This window comes from Adiantum capillus-veneris, chromosome 26 (genome assembly GCF_014529385.1).
Source record: "Adiantum capillus-veneris isolate H3 chromosome 26, ASM1452938v2, whole genome shotgun sequence".
In the NCBI taxonomy this organism is placed as follows: Eukaryota; Viridiplantae; Streptophyta; class Polypodiopsida; order Polypodiales; family Pteridaceae; genus Adiantum; species Adiantum capillus-veneris.
Genome location: NC_140956.1, coordinates 68775140 through 68795314, shown reverse-complemented (window position 1 = coordinate 68795314; position 20175 = coordinate 68775140). Strand labels below are relative to the sequence as shown.

The following is a 20175-nucleotide window of genomic DNA, read 5'->3' as shown; positions in this document are numbered from 1 at the left end:
GGAACTGGAACTTCCATCCTTAATTGAAAAAGGCATCCAACGCGAAGCAATGAACCATACCAATGAAAGGAGGACCTGATTCACCACCAGGGCTCTATCAGCTAATGACAAATGCTGAGAAACCAGTGACAGCTTCCTTCTCATAGATTGCAATACAGGGGCAAATTGCTGCTGAGGAGAGATATCTACTCCAACCAAAGAGCCCAAATATCTACATGTCTATCGAGGGCGCAACCAAGTGAAGCCCTCTGTGACCCGCCATGTAGGCGTATCATCAAAGCCCACTAAGATGCCATATGACTTGTATTAGTGATTGCAGGCATCATTAGCCATGCAACAAACATCAAGAGCTCTGCAAGTCACATCCAAGGTACCAGTTGTGTACTGCAACAACAACAACAAGATGTCATCTGCATACTCCTGATCCACCAAATCCGACTCCTCTGCTAACGGCATGACCAACCTCCTAGGGCAGGCTGTTGAGCTCTTAGGAAAACTGACATAGCCTCTGCCAGAAATAAGAAAAAAAAGGGTGCAAGAGGGCAGCCCTGTCTCACAGATAAAGAAAGCACAAATCTGCGTCCAATGACAGAGTGGCCGATTTTCCATGAGGAGACAGCTCAGGCCAGATTGGCACGAGGGTATGCAGCATTAGGCACATTAGAAACACATTTTTGTACAGCTCAAAGGTGCTACAGTTAGTGGTAAAGATGGCATGACAAACTTTTTTTTCCGAGAAAAAGATCCTTCTATTAGTTAATGAAAACTGCCCATAGGGCTACAACCACCTCCGCAAGAGAGGGCTACAACAAACATGATGGGGAGACTCTCCCAATGAAAAAACAGCATATATACAATGAGGCTAAATCAAGAGATGGGAGGAGGGAAGAGCCACACAGGTGGACGGTAGTGCCATCTGAGCACACCCTGGACTGGGAGACTCTCCCAATGAAAAAACAGCATATATACAATGAGGCTAAATCAAGAGATGGGAGGAGGGAAGAGCCACACAGGTGGACGGTAGTGCCATCTGAGCACACCCTGGACTGCGGTGTAGAAAGGCCCAGGGCGCCAGAGTCGAAGGAAAGCCTCGCGGCGCTCCCGCATGCGGTCGGAGCTGCCCTGTAGTCCCTCAAGCTGTCCTCTGAGAGTATGGATCAGCTCTAGCCAAAAGTCACGAACAAGCTCTGCTGGTGGCACAGGGCGAGCCTCAAAGATGCGGAAACAGCGGGCCCGCCAGATGAACCATAGTGTCAGGCCATTGATGAGCTCCCAACACTCCTCTCTCTCACTGCACCACTCCTGTGGAGTAAGCTCTATAGCAGGCTGCAGTGTAGGTTGCCCCCCCTGCATCACTATCATCATGCTGGTGGAAGATAGCTCAAACTGAAGTGCCGGGCCCGTGAGGGTGGACCAAGCCGCTGCCCCCCAAGGGTACTGTCGAGCCGTGGAGAGAGCAGGCATCAGCCGAAGAACTCGTAGCCACACCTGCTGGGCCAAGGGACAGTCCCAAAGACAGTGACGCTGACTCTCCACTAAGTGGTCACAAGCTGCACATGCGGCCGAGAGACCACTATGCACTAGCCAGCTCCCTACTGCTGTAGCTCTGTGTGCGACCAGCCACTGAAACAAGGTGACTCGCCTCGGCTGTCTAGAGTCCCACAACCTCTCCCAAAGGGCTGCCAAGAACTCGACTGTGAGACCCTCCTCCTGCCAATGACGTGGTGCAGCGGGGCGGACCTCTCTCTGTGCTGCTAGTATATGACGTCCCAGTCGAACAGTGTACTGAAAGAACGGGAATCCTGGGTGGTCTGCAGAAGAGAAGGGGTCCCTCCATAGCCACTCACCGGGATCCCATTGTACTCGTGCTAGTGGACAACACTCCCAAGCCCATAGCCTCCAGTGTCCAGTCTCAAGAGCTGCTCGGTCAGGGTCTATGACGCAAGTCCTCCCACAGATGCCCACTACTCGGATCCTCTGAAAACAGCACTCTACTACCTGCGGGGCCTCTACTGCAACTCGCTGTAGTCGTCCCCCACCCTGAAGCTCGAAGAACAGGGTTGGGACAGTCTCTGAGCAGGCCCTAACTGAGATGAGAACCTCCAGTCGTGTGAAGGCTCCCATCCACCGGGGTGCTACTGGCTCGAGAGGCGTGAGCCACTCAGCTGGAACTGACTCTGAGATGTCCTGACACATGCTTTGCACCCCTCTCATGCCCTGTAGCTGGAACCCCTGCACCTCCTCTGACAAACCTGTGAACTCTACCCAATCACCTAGAGAGCGCGCTGGACCTGCTCCCATGGGACCCCAGGAAACACGAGGCCGACTACCAACCAAGTGGCCTCTCTGAGTGCTAACCATGGGGTTCCAGACGAGGGGCTGCCGTAGGCGCTCCTCCGTGCACGTCGGCTATCTCTGCTCTAGGCCACGTCGTAAGAGCTCCCAAGATCGAAGCAAACTCACAGCGAAGTGGTCCTCCAGTCTCCTGCTCAAACCAACTCTGCGCATCTCTGTAAAGATCCCTCTGGTCGAAGGTTGCCAAGGGCCTCCTGGCTGAGGCACCCTGGCACGAAGCCGCCGTAGCAAGAACTCCTTCCAGGGCTCCTCACCTGGAAGAAGTCCTCTGACGATGAAATTCCCAAGAAGGGCTCTGCTCTGCTGTGCTGGATCAATGATCCCAAGCCCTCCCTGAGAACAAGGAAGTGTGATGACCTGCCAAGCCACCTTGGCTCGGGCTACCTGAGTGTCACGTCCTGACCAAAGGAAGTTCCTGATCAGCCTCTCTACCTGGCTGATACAAGAACTCGAGAAGATCCAGCAGGAAGTGATGTACCACATAGTCGCCAACAACACCTGGTTGGCAACTACTACTCTGCCAGCCAGAGAAAGTCGTGCTGAGCTCCAATGTAACAATTTTCTCTTGATAGACAGGAGAAGGGGAGCAATCTGCTGCTCGGGAGACAAGTCCAAACCAACCTCACAACCCAAGTACCGAACTGAAGTCCCTGGAGGAATCCACGTGAGACCCTCTCCGCGCATCCAATCCGGGCGTCCAATCTAGCACAGGAGCACTACCAACCGAGAAAGCCACTGTCTTTCTCCAATTGATCAGTGCGTCCGATGCACAACAGAAGGTCTCCAAAGCCTGCTCACATCTATGAAGATTGGCCTCCTGGCTATCTAAGTACAAGGCTGAATCATCAGCAAACTCAGCGTCCAATAGCTCATCTCCCCGAATAGGGAGTGCTAAGCCCCGGAGACCAACCTGCTGTGACACCAAAAATCTGCTCATCGCCTCTGCATAGAACAGAAAGAGAAAGGGGGCAAGATGACAGCCCTGTCTGACCGAGCGTGTAAGCATGAAGCGATCACCTCTACCTCCTGCCAAAAGTACCTGATTGTGAGCCTGTCTGTGCAAGACTGACACCCCTCTCATCCAAGCATCTGAGAAGCCCATCCTGCGTAGAGTGCCCTCTAGAAAGTCCCAGTCAACTCTATCGTATGCCTTCTCAAAATCGAGAAGAAGAATCACGAGGTCCTCACCACGGAGCCGTGCCAGGACATAAGCCTCCCAAAAAGTAAAGATGTTGTCAAGGATACTGCGTTCCTTGACGAAACCTGTCTGAGTCTCATGTATAAGGCTCTCTAAAAGTGGCCGAATCCTCAAACTCAGAGCCTTGGCAAGAATTTTGTAGGCTGAGTTGAGGATGGTGATGGGACACCACTGTCAAATCTCATCCAAGGAGCCACCCTCCTTGGGAATGAGGTAGATCAGGCCCTCACTCATGCTGTCAGGCATCACTCCTGTGTGCAAAATGTACTGAAAAGCACTACAGAGATCTAGGCCAAGCAGGTCCCAGTACTCCAAGAAAAAGCTGGGAGTCAACCCATCCTCACCTGGACAGCTACCACGGGGGAGGGCCCTTTAAGCCGTGTGCAGCTCCTCAAGCTGAAGTGGCATCTCTAGCCTCTAACGCATCTCCTCAGTCACAAGACAAGGCATTTGTGCCCAAACCTGCTCCCTGCATGCATCCTGCCGCTCTAACTGGGGCTCTGTAGACAATAACTCACGGTAGAAGTCAGTAGCAATTGCACGCATATCGGGCTCACAAGCAACTGACTGACCTTGGCATGCGAGTGCCGAGGTCCCACCGTCTCAAAGAAAGCACCAATCACTCTGTCACCCACCTGAGTCCACTGAGATGCCTGTCGGTGGAAAGCAAACTCATGTCGCCTCTCCTCTGTGCTAGCAAGCTCCTGTCGAGCCTGCTGTAACTGCTCCTCCAACCAGGGACTGTCTGGATGCTGCTCCTGCATCCTCTGTAATGAAGCAATGCCCGGTCTGAGATGCTGCTCCGTCTCTCTCGCTGCAGCCCGGCGAGCCAGAGACTCCTGAAGAAAAAAATGGCTAAACTGAGCTAGGCCTGAGGCCACTCTGTCATCAGCAGGAGAATTATGTCTGTCCATGCCCTCTGTCCAAAGAGCCTCTACCCTCTCTCTGAGTGCTGAGTCCAACAAGACCCTCTCTGAGATGCGAAGCATCATGCTCCCACTCCTCTGCCTGTCTGCCACTGTGAGGATCACTGGTGCATGGTCCAAGGAGGTCCCTGCCAGGATGCCCACTAATCCTCCCAAGTCACTGAAGTGGTCACTAGTGTAGAAGCGATCTATCCGCGATAGATTCACTCCTCCCACTCTACGGTCCGAACGCGAGAAGGCAAGACTGTCGGGGGGCCTCACAACACCAGAGTGCTGCCATGTATCCGAGACCCTCAGAGTCATACAAAACCTCTCCCAAGCTGCCAACTCGACTCCATGCACAGTAGCATGGCTGCCACCAATCATGTCAGAAGGGTCCTCCAACATGTTGAAGTCCCCTCCTATGCACCAATGATCTGCCTGCGGCAAAGACTCAACAATCTGTGACCAAAACTGTGCACGAGCACTCGCCACATTGGGCGCATAGATGTTCAAGAAACCCACAAGGCCACCCTGAACCTGCATAGTAGTCCACTGAGCCCTACCTGGCACAATAATCCCTCTGCCCACAATGGCCTGCTGCAATGAGTCCACAATAGTCATACATACCCCACCCTGGATGCCTCCAGGTCCAAAAGCAGCTGACCAAAAAGTATCATATCGTCCACGCAAAAGCTGACCACATCGCCGAATGCGGCTCTCACACAGATGGTGCTCCTGAAGCATAAGGAGATCAATCTCTCCTCCCACAAGGCAACGCTGAAGCTCCTGACGCAATCGGCCCCGTTGACGCTGAAACTGGGGCCCACCTAGTCCCTGCACGTTCCATGAGACGATCCTCATGGGGAGCGAGAGAGAACACATGCTGCCGTAGCAGCTAGACGGGCTATCTTTAAGGCTGGCTTGGATGGGGAGTAATCCGCATCCGAGCGTCCTCTAGATAGGCGTGACTGCAGTGAGTGCCTAGCCCAAGCCCAAGAAGAGCGAGCCGTGCGTAAAGCAACCTCCTCTGTCCAGGAGTCCTCATGAATGTATACATAGCATGGCAAACACTGCGTATCAGCAAAGAAGTAAACCACAATGTGCTTACATCCTGCTGAGTATAGGGATGTCACCGCAAACTTGGCCAATGGCCACAAAGTCTGTAGCATGTCTGTAACTCCTAGTTCTCCCATGTGGTGAGAGAACTCTAGGACCTGTGTATGCAACCATCCCAACACTGAGTCAAGAGTCCACTCTGTCTCGGCCCTGCCGCAAAGGGGGGAGGAGAAACCAACTGCTGAGTCCAAGGCCTCTGTCCCCCTAGCGGCAAGGAACAGAGTATGGACCCTGAAGCAGGCTGCCTCATGGTCTACTGAGGAATCGCCGAGAAAACGAGTGAAGCCGTAGTCGAAGAAGTCCCAGCGGCGCCGGATGTCAATGCTCGTAAAACCACGAGGGATAGCTGCAAGGGAAGATGTCTGTACCTACAGAGGGGGCCGTAAGAAAGGCTGGCCCTCTCTCGCTAGGCGACCGTAGCAAAGGCGCTGCCAAGAGATCTCCTAGCCGTCGGAGAAGGCCCTGCCCCCTGGGCCGACTGTGGAACTGGAGTAGGAGGGTGGGGAGAAGGAGCTGGGGGAAGCGGTGGAGAAGAGGGGCGGGAGGGGGCGACAGAGGTAGAGGGGCGAGGTGAAGAGGCGACGGGAGCAGAAGGCGGGGGGGAGGATGAGGAAGAGGGGGGGAACTCTGGGGGGGGCAGGCTGTCGAGGGTGAAGCTGGGGTGGGGGCTGGAGCAGCGACCTCCTCCTGCTCAGGAGGACCAAAGCGGTTCCCCGTGGGAACCCACTGCTACTGAGTAGGCGCCTGAGGGCCACTCTGAGTGCCAGACTGACGCTGTGGCCCCTGTCGTCGTCTACCACGGGCCTGCTGCCATCCCTCCTCTGCTGGAGCCCCAGGCTCGGAGGGTGGCTCTGCATGTGTGCGTTGTGCCTCTGTCTGTGGCTGTCGGCCAGCCCTGGCAGGCTGGGGCTGAGGCTGTGGTGCAGGTCAAGGCCTCCTTAGTGGACAGGCCTTCGCTAGATGGCCCATCTATCGACAAATGAAGCACTGGTTCGGGAGGCCCGAATACTCCACACTCTGTCTAAACCAACCCCCACTCACCCGAGGCAAAAGAATAACCTTCGGGAGCGTGTGGGTGTCTCTGACCAAAACTCGAACTGAGGGAATGCCAGCCGCCTTGGCAGCTACTGATGTTGCCGTACGAGGAGTTCCAGGACAGTCCCAATGGCTGAGCCGATCCTGGATAGAAGTGGTAAGTACTCCCTCCGTAAACACTGAAAGCAGACCGAGATGGGGATGTCTGCCTCCTCTACAAGAACATCTGAAGCCGGGTCAAAACCATGTCTCCACTGTCGAAAGTGGACACGTGCTGCTCGGATGGTCAGTGGACTCATGGCGATGACCTTGGACGCCATCTCGGAGGTCTCAAACTCGATCTGATAGTAACCCCGTCCGAGAATCTGTACATCCAAGATCTTGCCCACCTCTGCGAGAAGGCGGGCCTGGAGAAGGTCACGTAGCTCTCCTCTGCTAGGTGTGCCGAGAATCTTGCAAATGACCGAAGTCGCCTGCAATCGCTCTACCTCTGCGGCAAGGCTCGCTTGCTCTGTCGACGAAAGAGCAAGTCGAATGGTGGGCTCAGCAGGGTCGGGCGAGGGGGCTTTGGGCAAGTCCCCCTGTGGCGAAGCTGGAGCCTCCATCTGTGTCTACTGCTGTGGCGTAAGAAGAGGGCGGCGGGAGGATTCTGCAACTTGGCGCGCAGAGCATTGCCCCAAAAAAGACTCAGTGCTGTAGGAGCCGACTTGCAGGAAGCTATCGGGAGGAAAGAAAGCACGCGCGGGGGGGGGGGGGGGGGGGGGGGGGCTATGGCGGGGGCACTGGCAGCAGCGGGCGGGGGCGGCAGTGGCAGGAACGGCTGCAACAGGGGGGGCAGCAGCGGGTGGGGCCGGCAGGGACGCGAACGGCTGCAACAGGGGGGGCAACGCGCGGACGAGCAGGGGAGGTGCGAGGGCAGGCAGGGCAGCGCTGGGGGGGGGGGGGGGGGGGGGAAACAGCAGCAGCGAGCTCACGAACCCAGGTTCACTCTTCGAAATTACCGGCATGACATAAACTTACTACATGGCACCCATAAATCTACCAAGTGCTTTTTCAGCACTGAAGCAATGCAATGAGCTAATAGTCTACCGTCCTCAACCACCACAACCAATAACTCATGAGGAATTGTACTGAAAATCTCATACATGAGGGATTAAAACAATGAGATGGTGAGATCCTACTCTTAAGTTATTCCGATATTTTTGTGTCACTTGCTTCTATCTTTCTCCACCTCCTTGGCCTGTTGACCTTCTCGCACCTAGCTCTTCCTTTAACCTTAGCTAGCTGTAGGTAGCCTGTAATATACCACATGCTGAATGCAATTCATCTTCAGCCATAGTAGTGTCTTGACAATGTACAATCAGTATCCATAATTAAATTAAACATCAGAACTGGCACACAGAAAACTTCAAACTTGCACTAAGCACAGAGCTTTGACAGCTATTTTATCCTCTCCTATCAAGCCTCTTTCTAGGCCTCCCACTTTTACTACCCCCTTTACTCCTCCAAGAACCAAACAATACGATTATAGCATGAACACCAAATAATTTTTTTGATCAGTTTGATCTCTAGATCACAAAAAATGTTGAATGTACCTGGTGCGCTTTACAAATGGAAACATACCTCTTTCCTCGGAGGAATATATCCTGGTAGTCTTGCATTCTTAAAAAATTCCGGATGGCTTACATCTATTTCCTCATGACTGCGCATAGGCACCCACAAACAAATGAAAAGAGCTGATTATGTTACTGCAAACATTACCAGACAAACATCCTAAATGGACTTTCGATATATAGCATGTCTAACTATTACCTCACGTTCAGGTCACCACACCAGATTAAAGGTTTATGCGATATCCTCAAAACAAAGTCGAGAATTCTTTGGTCCCAATTTCTTCTCCTTTGAAAAGAGAGCTCTTCTTCCTTCCAACCGTTATTTGGAGCGTATGTGTTCATCAACAAAAAATGTTCAAATTCAGCTATAATAGCTCTTCCATCAGTTTCGTGCTTTCTTATATCTGTGCATCAGGAAAAAGTAACTGTCAAAGAATAAAAGCGTCACCTAAAATTAGCATGGAACTTAGTCAAGCTTATTTAAGCAAAAGGAGGTGGTTTCAGAATGCACACCAATCATTGTAGAAGCTATCAAGTACATTCATTATAAGCAAACAAGCCCATGATTAACCTAGTGGATGTTGGTTTAATTATGCTATCTACAATTACGTCTTTGTACAGAAACCCTATCTATAATCTTTCAACCAAAGTACTTTTTATCCTTTTGGTTATTTTCCCAAATCTTATTCAGCCCGTCTCTGTAAGACACCTTGTGATCCTCTTCAAGGGCTACATAAGATGCCCATCGTATCTCTTTTCCTAACCATTTCAATTGCACTAACTCCATTGTGTCTCTAACATTGTGTTTTTTGTGTTATGCTACCTCAATGTACCCATCATGATCCAGTGGATGAGGCTATAAGTGTCAATGCATGATGGAATGCAACCTATGTCACAAGACGGGCACCACGTAGAAAAGAACAGACTGAACAGACTTTTAGCACTTCAATAACAACTGCACTGAGAGAAAGAGACGACACGAGACACGGAGTGGCAGAAGTCCACCCCAAAGAGTATTTGCCCCAAACCTTGGCGCCCCTTTTGGTATTTCTTTATATTGCATCAACACAGTACAAGCCGGTACTCCAGACTCTGTACCTTCTCCAGGAAGGCATGTGTATCATCTCCAGGAAGCATGCCAAAGAATGAGCCCATGGCCTCATATTTAAAGGCCCTAGGTCCCAAAAGCAATTTACATGAAAAGCCTTCAAACTCAAAAGCTTCTGGTCCAAAAGCAATGCCCAAAAGCTGCCAGCGTAATACAGGCTGTACAGAAATCCGAACCACCTGCCACGTCAGCATGTCAGTGCAAAACGCGGAAATCCGTACGGTCTGCTACGTCAACACTTTCAGCGTAATTTCTGAAGCGTCCGTACTACTGCCCATGTCATCAGTTGCACGTGTGTGTGTGTGTGTGTGGGTCCTGCTTTATTTTAATTCCTTTATGTCACTAGGGACCCATCGCACGGGGTCCCCATAAGTTGGTAGGACTTCTTCTTCTGTTACTTGTTCCTCTTAGGGTTTAGGCCCCTCGGCCAGGATGTGCAAGTTGGCCCATTCCTTCGGGCTTTGACACGTCAGCACTTTGTGACATCCCCCCTTCTTGAAAGAGAGTAATCGTCCGTGATTACAGCATATTTGCAAAAACAAATCAAGTTAGCTCAAAAATTTTCCGAGGGACAATCAGTTTGCTCTTTTTTTTGTTAAGGAGTCGGCTTCTCCTCTCGGCTCTTTTGATCAAGGAGTTGGCTTCTCCTTTCGTCCAGATCGAAACTGTTGATATTCCGCCGTAGTAAAATTAGCCATCACACCCAGACTGCACTGATCTTCCCCGGTGTCTTGATGCACAAAAATTACATACCCAGGCAATCTCATCCAATTAGGAATATTCAGTGGTTGGCACATCACAATGCAACACAAGTGCTCACATATGCATGTTACAAGACATAGAAACATAAAGCCGCTAATGAACACTCCTCCCGCATAACCTAACAAGGTCCGGGCCGGAAAATATTCAACGACTCCCTCATCACTCCTCCCACATAACCTAAAAAGGTCCGGACCGGGAGATATAGAGGCCTTTTAGAACCAAACGCCCCCCAGACCGCAACCTGCGTCATTTGGAGGTGCTGAGAGTAACCACTGCTCAGACTTCTTAATACTCCTCCCGCATAACCATCCAGGTCCGGGCCGAGAGTCACAACAACATTATTTTTCAAGCATACAACCAAACGCTCCACAGACATCCTGCTTGCATCGTTCGGAGGTTTTATAGCATACAACGAAACGCTCCCCAAACATCCCGTCTGCATCGTCCAAGGTTCAAACAATACCAAAACAATATTTCTCACTTCTCCACCCGGGAGTAAAAATCACCAATCAATGAAACCAGTATTAACACCAGAGTCAAACATTTCATCGGCACCAAAACAGGTTCAAAACAGATACCATCCATTTCAAACAGATTCGAAACAAGATCACCAAAACAAGTTCAAACAAAACTAAACTTAAAAAGCAATCTCCACATCAGCCGAGCTCAAAAAGTCAGCTGACTTTCCATCCTGAAACCTGCACCAAAAATTAGGATTACGTTCTTTCCATAAGGTCGTAGCCGACCACAGTATCGCCCATCAGATAGTGTTCCTTTAGGAGCGATGGTAGTCCCAAGACATAGCAATCACATTGGACCTCCAAGGTCATCGCTCGTGAAGAGACATCTACTAAGAGATGTCGAGAAATTTCAAGTTATAATCTGCTAGGGTTTCCATGGCAAGCATTTCAAGATACCCCACTCTGCCAGAAGTTGCACTTCGAAGGAAGATGTCAGAAACCATATAACTTCGGGCAAAAAAAATTCTTGAAAGCTTGTCAAGTCCTTGGAGTGTGTGGCTTCGTAGCTATAGATATCAACATCTGGATGGCACTGCCTCTCAGAAAAGCAGCAACTCGAAACAATTCTTGGATCCTTCTCTTGCAAGTGATCTTTATGGCTTATGCCTTGTAAGACATGAGCGGTGAAGACGGGAGCGCGCCCGATGCACGATGAAGTAAGGGTGGGAGTGGCTAATAAGTCCGGGGTCGGGACCCGAAGATACTTCAAGTAAAATTCCAATAGCTCTGTCTGCTCTTTTGTAGGACCGGTATGCTTTCAAAAAACCACACGCCTGACGCTCTAATACCACTGTCACAAGACGGGCACGACGTGCCAATAGAAAAGAACAGACTGAACAGACTTTTAACACTTCAATAACAACTACACTGAGAGAGAGCGAGACGACACGTGACACGCAGTGGTGAAATTCCACCCCAGAGAGTACTGGCCCCAAACCTTGGCGTCCCTTTCCGTATTTCTTTATATTGCATCAACACTGTACAAGCCGGTACTCCACACTCTGCACCTTCTCTAGGAAGCATGCCAGAGAACGAGCCCATGGCCTCATATTTAAAGGCCCTAGGCCCCAAAAGCAGTTTACATGAAAAGCCTTCAAACTCAAAAGCTTCTGGTCCAAAAGCAATGCCCAAAACCTGCCAGCGTAATACAAGCTATACGGAAATCCATACAGCCGGCCACGTCAACATGTCAACGCAAAACACGGAAATCCGTACGGTCTCCCACGTCAGCACTGTCAGTGTAATTTCCGAAGCGTCCGTATTGCTGTCATGTCATCAGCTGCACGCGTGTGTGTGTGGGGCCTGCTTTATTTTAATTCCTTTATGTCACTAGGGCCCCATCGCACGAGGTACCCATAAGTTGGTAGGACTTATTCTTTTGTTACTTGTTCCTCTTAGGGTTTAGGCCCCTCGGCCAAGATCTGCAAGTTGGCTCCATTCTTCAAGGCTTTGACACATCAGCACTTTGTGACATCCCCCCTTCTTGAAAGAGAGTAATCGTCCGTGATTACAACATATTTGCAAAAACAACTCAAGTTAGCTCAAAAAATTTCCGAGGGACAATCAGTTTGCTCTTTTTTTTGTTAAGGAGTTGGCTTCTTCTTTCGGCTCTTTTGATCAAGAAGTTGGCTTCTTCTTTCGTCCAGATCGGAACTCTTGATATTCCGCCGTAGTAAAATTAGCCATCACACCCAAACCGCACTACTCTTCCACGGTGTCTTGATGCACTAAAATCACATACCCATGCAATCACATCCAATTAGGAATATTCAGTGGTTGGCACATCACAATGCAACACAAATGCTCACATATGAGACATAGAAACAGAAAGCCGCCAATGAACACTCCTCCGGCATAACCTAACAAGGTCCGGGCCGGGAAATATTCAACGACTCTCTCATCACTCCTCCTACATAACCTAAAAAGGTCCGGGCCGGGAGATATATAGCCTTTTACAACCAAACGCCACACAGACCGCAGCCTACGTCATTTGGAGGTGCTGAGAGTAACCATTGCTCAGACTTCTTAATACTCCTCCCGCATAACCATCCAGGTCCGGGCCACGAGTCACAACAACAACGTTTTTCAAGCATACAACCAAGCGCTCCGCAGACATCCCGTCTGCGTCGTCCGAGGTTCAAACAATACCAAAACAATATTTCTCACTTCTCCACCCGGGAGTAAAAATCACCAATCAACGAAACCAGTATTAAAACCAAAGTCAAACATTTCAAATCGGCACCAAAACAGGTTCAAACAGATACCATCCATTTCAAACAAATTCCAAACAAGATCACCAAACAAGTTCAAACAAAACTAAACTTAAAAAGCAATCTCGACATCAGCAGAGCTCAAAAAGTCGGCTGACTTTCCATCTTGGAACCTGCAGCAAAAATTAGGGTTAGGTTCTTTCCATAAGGTCGTAGCCGACCATACTATCGCCCATCAACTCTTGGACAAATAGTGTTCCTTTAGCGGCGATGGTAGTCCCAAGACATAGCAATCACACTGGACCTCCAAGGTCATCGCTCGTGAAGAGACATCTACTGAGAGATGTCGAGAAATTTCAAGTTATAATCAGCTAGGGTTTCCATGGCAAGCATTTCAGGATACCCCACTCTGCCAGAAGTTGCACTCCGAAGGAAGATGTCAGAAACCATATTACTTCGGGCAAAAAAAATTCTTGAAAGCTTGCCAAGTCCTTGGAGTGTGCGGCTTGGTAGCTATAGACATCAACATCTGGATGGCACAGCCTCTGAGAAAAACAACAGCTCGAAACAAATCTTGGATCCTTCTCTTGCAAGTGATCTTTATGGCTTGTGCCCTATAAGACATGAGCGGTGAAGACGGTGTTGGGAAACAAGCAAACTGAAACACCTCTATAGTGATGTCACCCAAGAGCATTAAAAGAGAACTACAAGACACCAAAAGCTTTGCAAAATCCTTTTGAAACACCACAAGTCCAATAGGAGTAGACCCTTGGGAATTTACTAGCCGTCGCCCACCCAAGAGACTATGTCACATAGGAGCAAAACCCTGTCAAAGCACGGATTTACAGCACACGCCGACCAATGCAGATGAAGACGAGAGCCTCTCCTTTCACAATCAAACAACACAAACCCATAACTTCAACATCAATTCCACAATTCGTGGATACATGCCCTCCGAATCTGTCTACACACAATTTGCCACTAGGCTACCATAGCCATAACCCTGCAGAGAACTAGTCGTAACCTGAAGAGCACAAATCCAATTGGGGCACTTTAAAGCAAAAAGATTGAAAAAGGACTGGCGAGAAAGCTGAAGATGACCAAAATTGATTCCATACGCCGCCATGAGCAAAATTGACGCGCCAGCACGACTACACGTAGAGAAGGCTAGTCGAGGCAAAAAAACTGCATCAAAAAGCACCAAGGAGGCACAACGAGCTAAAACTTGCAAATTTCTGATGTTTTGCTGAACTTTTTTAAGTTTGTACATAAGTTTTTGTTATATACAAGGCTCACTTCAAAAAACTCACTCACGGGCACTTACAGTAGCCCGACAGCTGTCACTAGAGTAGCGACTTGCAGTGCATGTACATGTGCTTCCTAAAGCAAGCTAAAAAACCCACAAAAAGAAAGCCCACACGCCCTTTTGACATCGGGCGTCATGTCCATATGTACAAATTTACAAAAAACAGGGTGTCAGAAATGCACCCAACATAGTTTGCCACACCCCAGCCTGCTAGATCATTCATGATCAGCAGTACAAAAGAGATCCTGTAAACCACATGAGGGAGTCTTCACTTCATCTTCATCATTAGAAACATGATCAGAAAATTCTTCAAAAGAAGGCTCATCCTCAATCACAGTCATCAACCTTGCAATATACTTCTTCAACCTGTAGCCATTCACACGTGCTTTATGCGGGGTACCATCCAAGTCAGCAAGCTGATATTTGCCATTTGGAAACCTGTTTAAGACCAAGAAAGGACCTTGCCACTTGATTTGAAATTTCTTTTGAAAAGTGCTATCAAGCTTACTATTGTAGCGAAGCACCGTGTCACCCTTCTTGATGTCCTAGTCCTTTACCTTCTCATTTGCCTTTGCTTGATTCTTCTTCAAGACCTGCTCATAATGTTCAAAAGGTAACACCCTATCTAATTGTACACATTCCAAATATAAAAGTCTTTCCTTGAATGCATCATTGGGCTCCTCTTCAAGCTTTAGCATCATCTTCAAGGCTAGTATCTCCACCTCAATAGGAAGTAAAGCCTCTTTGCCAAAAACTAGATGGAAGGGAGAAAAACCAGTACCTGATTTGATGGCAGTCCTGTAAGCCCATAGAGCACAAGGTAGCTCTAAATCCCAAGTCTTCACATTGTTTCTTGTCATCTTTGTAAGCATCCTTATGAGCTCTCCATTAAACCTTTCATTCATGCCATTGCCTTGGGGATAATATGGAGTAGTAAATCTGCGATGCACATGAAGCTTCTCACATAGATAATCCACCAACTCTCCCCTGAAACCTGGACCCTTGTCAGAAAGTAACTCCAATGGCATGCCAAATTTGCAGCAAATATCTTCATATATAAATAAGGAAACATCTTTACTCGTGATGTGCTTAACAGCTTTGGCTTCGGCCCACTTGGATAGATAGTCAACAGCAGTAAGTATGTAACATTTGCCTCTAGCTGTCATAGGTAGAGGACCTATTGCATCAATACCCCACTTCTCAAACACATCATAAGCCACAATGGTGCCTCTAATTTCTGATTTGAGAACCCTATTTGCCATGCTTTGACACTCTTTACAAGACTTGCACCAATGATAAACATCACGTTGAACACTTGGCCACCCATAACCCTCCTGCAAGACTTTATGCAAAGTAATCTTTGAAGCAAAGTGACCACCATAAGAACCCTCATGATTCTCCTCTAAAATTTTGTAAAAATTTCCTCTTTCCGAGACACTTTTCTCATCACAAGATCAGCCCCCTTCATATACAAGGCATCACCAAGTAGCACATACCTTTTGGCACGACGTAGGAAGGCGTACTTTTTTGGCTTCTCCAACTCTAATGGAAGCATACATGTTTGTAGAAACTCTTCCTCCATCTCTAAAGCTTCCCTTCCCAAATAAAGAGGAGAATCAGCCCTTATCACATACAATTGCCCAATTGAAGCTTGCGTTGCACCATGTGCTTCTTCATTTTGAGACCTGTCCACATGCCTCAAGCTCCAAGCTTCAAAATGCTTAAGCAGATTCTTCACTTGAAAACACATATTTTTCAGCCTTGGATTCTTACTTTGCCACACCCCAAGTACTTGCTTAACCACCAAAAGAGCATCACCTCTTACCCTCACACGACAGATGCCAAGCTCAAGGCAAAGGTTGAGACCTTTCTCCAAAGTAGCATACTCAGCTTCATTGTTGCTTTGCGCTGTAAGCTTCAAACTCCTTTTAGTTACCAAAGCACCTTGAGGATCATAGATTACCACACCTCCTGAAGCTTCACCATGCGCTTTCCTGTAAGAGCCATCAAAAAACAATACATAGGCATTGTCTATGTCAGGAGCGTCCATGTGTTGCTTCTTCACTGCATCCTCCTTAAGAAGAAGAGGGCTTTCCTTATAGGTAAGCAAATCAGCCAATGTAGCCCTTGTACTCTCCTCAACAAGAAAAGAGAATTGGAATTCCTGTAGCTCCACAATCCACTTCATGAGCCTCTTTGACAAAGTAGAGCTATTCACCAATTGAGATAGAAGAGTGTAGCTAGTGAGGAATGTGAATGGTTTAGGGAGAAGGTAGTGTGCCTAAACCTTCTACATGCATAAATCACACTTACCATAATGAGCTCCACCTTAGTATAGCCTCTTTCCACCTCTAGCTTCACCCTGCTAGCACAATAGATAGACTTCATGTAGTGGGAATTGTTACCTCGTTGAAGAAGCATAGCTCCAATAGCATCCTCACCTACTGATGGATTCACATAAAACTCCTTATCCCAATTAGGAGCTTGCATAGCAGGAAGAGAACCAAGAACCTCTTTGATACCTTGAAAAACCTCTTCACATTCATTTGTCCATTGTAGAGGATCCAACCTTGCTACTTGTTGTAGAGGATAAAGAAGTTGAGAGGACAAAGGAATGAACCTTGCCATATACTTCACCTTTTGAATAAAAGTAGAAAGTTGCTTTGTATCTTTAGGTGATGGGAGGAGCACCAAAGCCTTCACTTTGTCAGGATCCGCTTCAATCCCATTCTCTGAGATCATATGCCCCAAAAACTTCACTCTTGGTTGAGCAAGATGACACTTCTTTGGGTTGAGTTGACCTCCACTTTCATCATATTGCTTCAATGCCATCCCAAGCTTTGCACAATGATCCTTTCTAGAGCTATAAACACAAAAGTCATCAATAAGATCCTTCACAAACTTGCCAAGAAAGGGAGAGAACACCTTGTTGACGCGCTTTTGATACCACGCACAGCCATTCATAAGACCAAAAGGAAGCACACAATAACAAAAGCATCCCCATGGCGTGATAAATGTGGTTTGCTTTCGATCTTCTAAAGCCAAGGTGAGCTGAAAATATCCAGAGAATCCATCACATACGCTATACCTCTCATGCCCTACAATAGAATCAAGTATGTCATCTATGAAAGGAAGAGGGTATGGATCCCTCTTCATGGCTGCGTTTAGAGGCTTAAAATCAACACATATCCTCCACTTCCCATCCTTCTTGGGTGTGACAACAACAGGACTCACCCTTTCTGTAGTGCTCACATGACATATGAAACCTGCTTCAAGAAGCTTGTCTACCTCTTCCTTTAAAGCATTAAGTTGTACCTGTCCCATTCTTCTTAGCTTTTGGCGTACGGGCTGAGCTCCTTCCTTGATTGGAATGTGGATTTCCTCTCCCTTAAAGCCTCTAATTTCCTCATAAGAAGTGATGAATAAATGGAGAAATTGTTATATCATATGTAGGTACTCACCCTTCTCATGACTAGTCAAGTCGGGAGACAACATACCTTGTATCACCTCCTGTTTGACATTAGGTTGAACTTTGGGTTGCATCAGCTCTTCAATTTGCTCATAAGGACCAGAGATATCCTCATTCTCCATAAGGCCAAGAAATCTTTGTTTCTCATCATGCTCTTCTTCAAGAAACAAGGAGGAAACATCTCGATCACTATCACTGCTATCTTCCACTTCACTGCCATCATCCCCATTGTCTTCTTCTTCACTTGAGGACTCTTCTTCATCACTTTTCTCATCAAAATCAGCATCCAAAGATTGCTTGCTAGCCATGTCAAACCTCTTCTTATCACCCCTTCTATTGTAGAGAGTGATGGTACCATGTCCCCAATCCTGTATAGCTTTGGTTGCCTGTAACCATGGTCTTCCAAGGATGAGAGGGAAAGCACCAATACCTGCGGGCATAACATGGCAATTGACCAGCACTTTAACATCAAATACATCCACCTCCAAGTCCTTTACAACTCCCAAGCACCTCACCCTTGATTGGTTGGCAAGCTTTATGCGAAAACCTGAATTCTTCACCATGTTGAGTCCCAACTTTGATACACAAGCTTGAGTAATAACACATACCTGTGCACCTCCATCAATATAAGCCTCTCCGATGCACTTCCTCTTATGCCATGCATCCATAGTAGGGCATATATCAGGTAGCTCATTCAAAGATAGGACTCTCACTGACCCCCTTGTAGGCTCCTTCTTCATGGGGTTGACTACGTGCTTCCATTGCCTCTTTAACTTGGGAACATCTCCATGAGTTGCCCAAAGGTAACGTCAGCCTTTCTACCCACCAAATCAGCCCTTAAACTATAATTTGGTTGCCCTTCTCCCAAAGGAAAGTCAGATGCATTGTAATGTTTCCTCGGCTTTCTCTTCTTCTTCTCTTTACCTGTACCTGTTTCAACCTGTTTTCCTCTTTTATGGCTAGGACTTGCATCACTCATGTCATGATCTCTTGTAACCCTCTTACCTACAGGCATGACCATAGCTCCCAAATCATCCTCTTTCTTCTCCAAACGGATTATGCTTACCACTTTTGTTTTGCTCTTTTCTTCTGCTGTCAAACCACTTGGTCCTGGTTCCCCTTTAATCTCAATACCATAATCTTGAGCTCGAGAATGAATTTGTGGAGGAAGAGGAAACATGTCACCACCCATTCTCTTTGGCTTGTCAGATTGAGGGCTTTTATGACCCCATTCACCACAATTATAACATTGAAACATATCCCCTCTTCCAGCCATGCCTCTTCCTCTACCACCTATAAAACCCTCATTGCTTCCATAACCACGTCCATATCCATAGCTTTGACCTCTTCCACCTCCCATCATATGCACACTAAGATTCTTCAAAAGACCTACAACCTCTTGCATCTCCTTGCGAAAAGCATTCACATCATGAGAAGCTTGTTGATCATAACCTGGCTCCCTAATGAGGACCCTTGGTTACTCTACCGCTTTCACTTCAACCTTTGGCTCGACATTGATTCCAAGTTGATGAAGACGCTCTGCTTTCCACTCTTTATTCTTTGCAATTTCAACTGCCTCCTCAAAGGTCCTTGGCTGCTTAAGCTCTACCTTCAAGCGTAGGTTACTCCTCAAGCTTGCAAGAAACCTGTCCTTCTTCAACATGGCTCGAGGAATTTCAGCCCCCAAAGATGTACACCACTTTGCCCATAACGCATTGAATGCCTTCACAAAGTCTTCTATGGTCTAGCCTTCACCCTATACCAAGCCTTGAATAGACTGCCATACCTTTTGTGGGTCTTCCACCCGTTGAAAGTGTGTAAGAAAAGCATGCCTTACCATTTCATAAGTCATAACTTGAGGAGGTTGGGCTGATTGTAGCTCCTTTTCGTAACCTTCCAACCATTCCCTAGCATCTCCCTTCAAACAGAAATAGAAGATTCGCAGCACCAACGCTAGATCTTGCTTGTCAGCAAGAAGGCAAGCAAACTCCATTCTCTCAATGAAAGCTTTGGAACTTTCATTTGATTTCCCACTAAACTCCGGAAAATTAAATACCATGTCTTCAAAACCTGTAAACTGAAGGTAACTTGAAGCGATTCCTCGGTGGCGGGCACCAAAACACTGTTGGGAAACAAACAAACTGAAACACCTCTATAGTGATGTCACACAAGAGCGTTGAAAGAGAACTACAAGACACCAAAAGCTTTGCAAAATCCTTTTGAAACACCACAAGTCCAATAGGAGTAGAGCCTTGGGAATTTACTAGCTGTCGCCCACCAAAGAGACTATGTCACATAGGAGCAAAACCCTGTCAAAGCACGGATTTACAGCACACGCCGACCAATGCAGATGAAGACGAGAGCTTCTCCTTTCACAATCAAACAACACAAACCCATAACTTCAACATCAATTCCACAATTCGTAGATACATGCCCTCCGAATCTGTCTACACACAATTTGCCACTAGGCTGCCATAGCCATAACCTTGCAAAGAACTAGTCGTAACCTGAAGAGCACCATTCCAATTGGGGCACTTTAAAGCTTGGAAAAATGATTGGCGAGAAAGCTGAAGA

General features: G+C 47.8%; 1 protein-coding gene across 1 annotated transcript in view; it reads right to left on the bottom strand.

The window, feature by feature from the left end:
* LOC147423614 (DNAse I-like superfamily protein) overlaps positions 1-20175 on the bottom strand; it is a 96275-nt gene that overhangs the window by 29732 nt on the left and 46368 nt on the right. The window contains exons 4-5 of the mRNA XM_086501747.1: positions 8425-8629; positions 8236-8314 (exon numbers count right to left, since the gene is read on the bottom strand). Of these exons, the coding sequence (XP_086357873.1) occupies positions 8236-8314; positions 8425-8629 (284 nt within the window). The remainder of the gene's footprint in view (positions 1-8235; positions 8315-8424; positions 8630-20175) is intronic.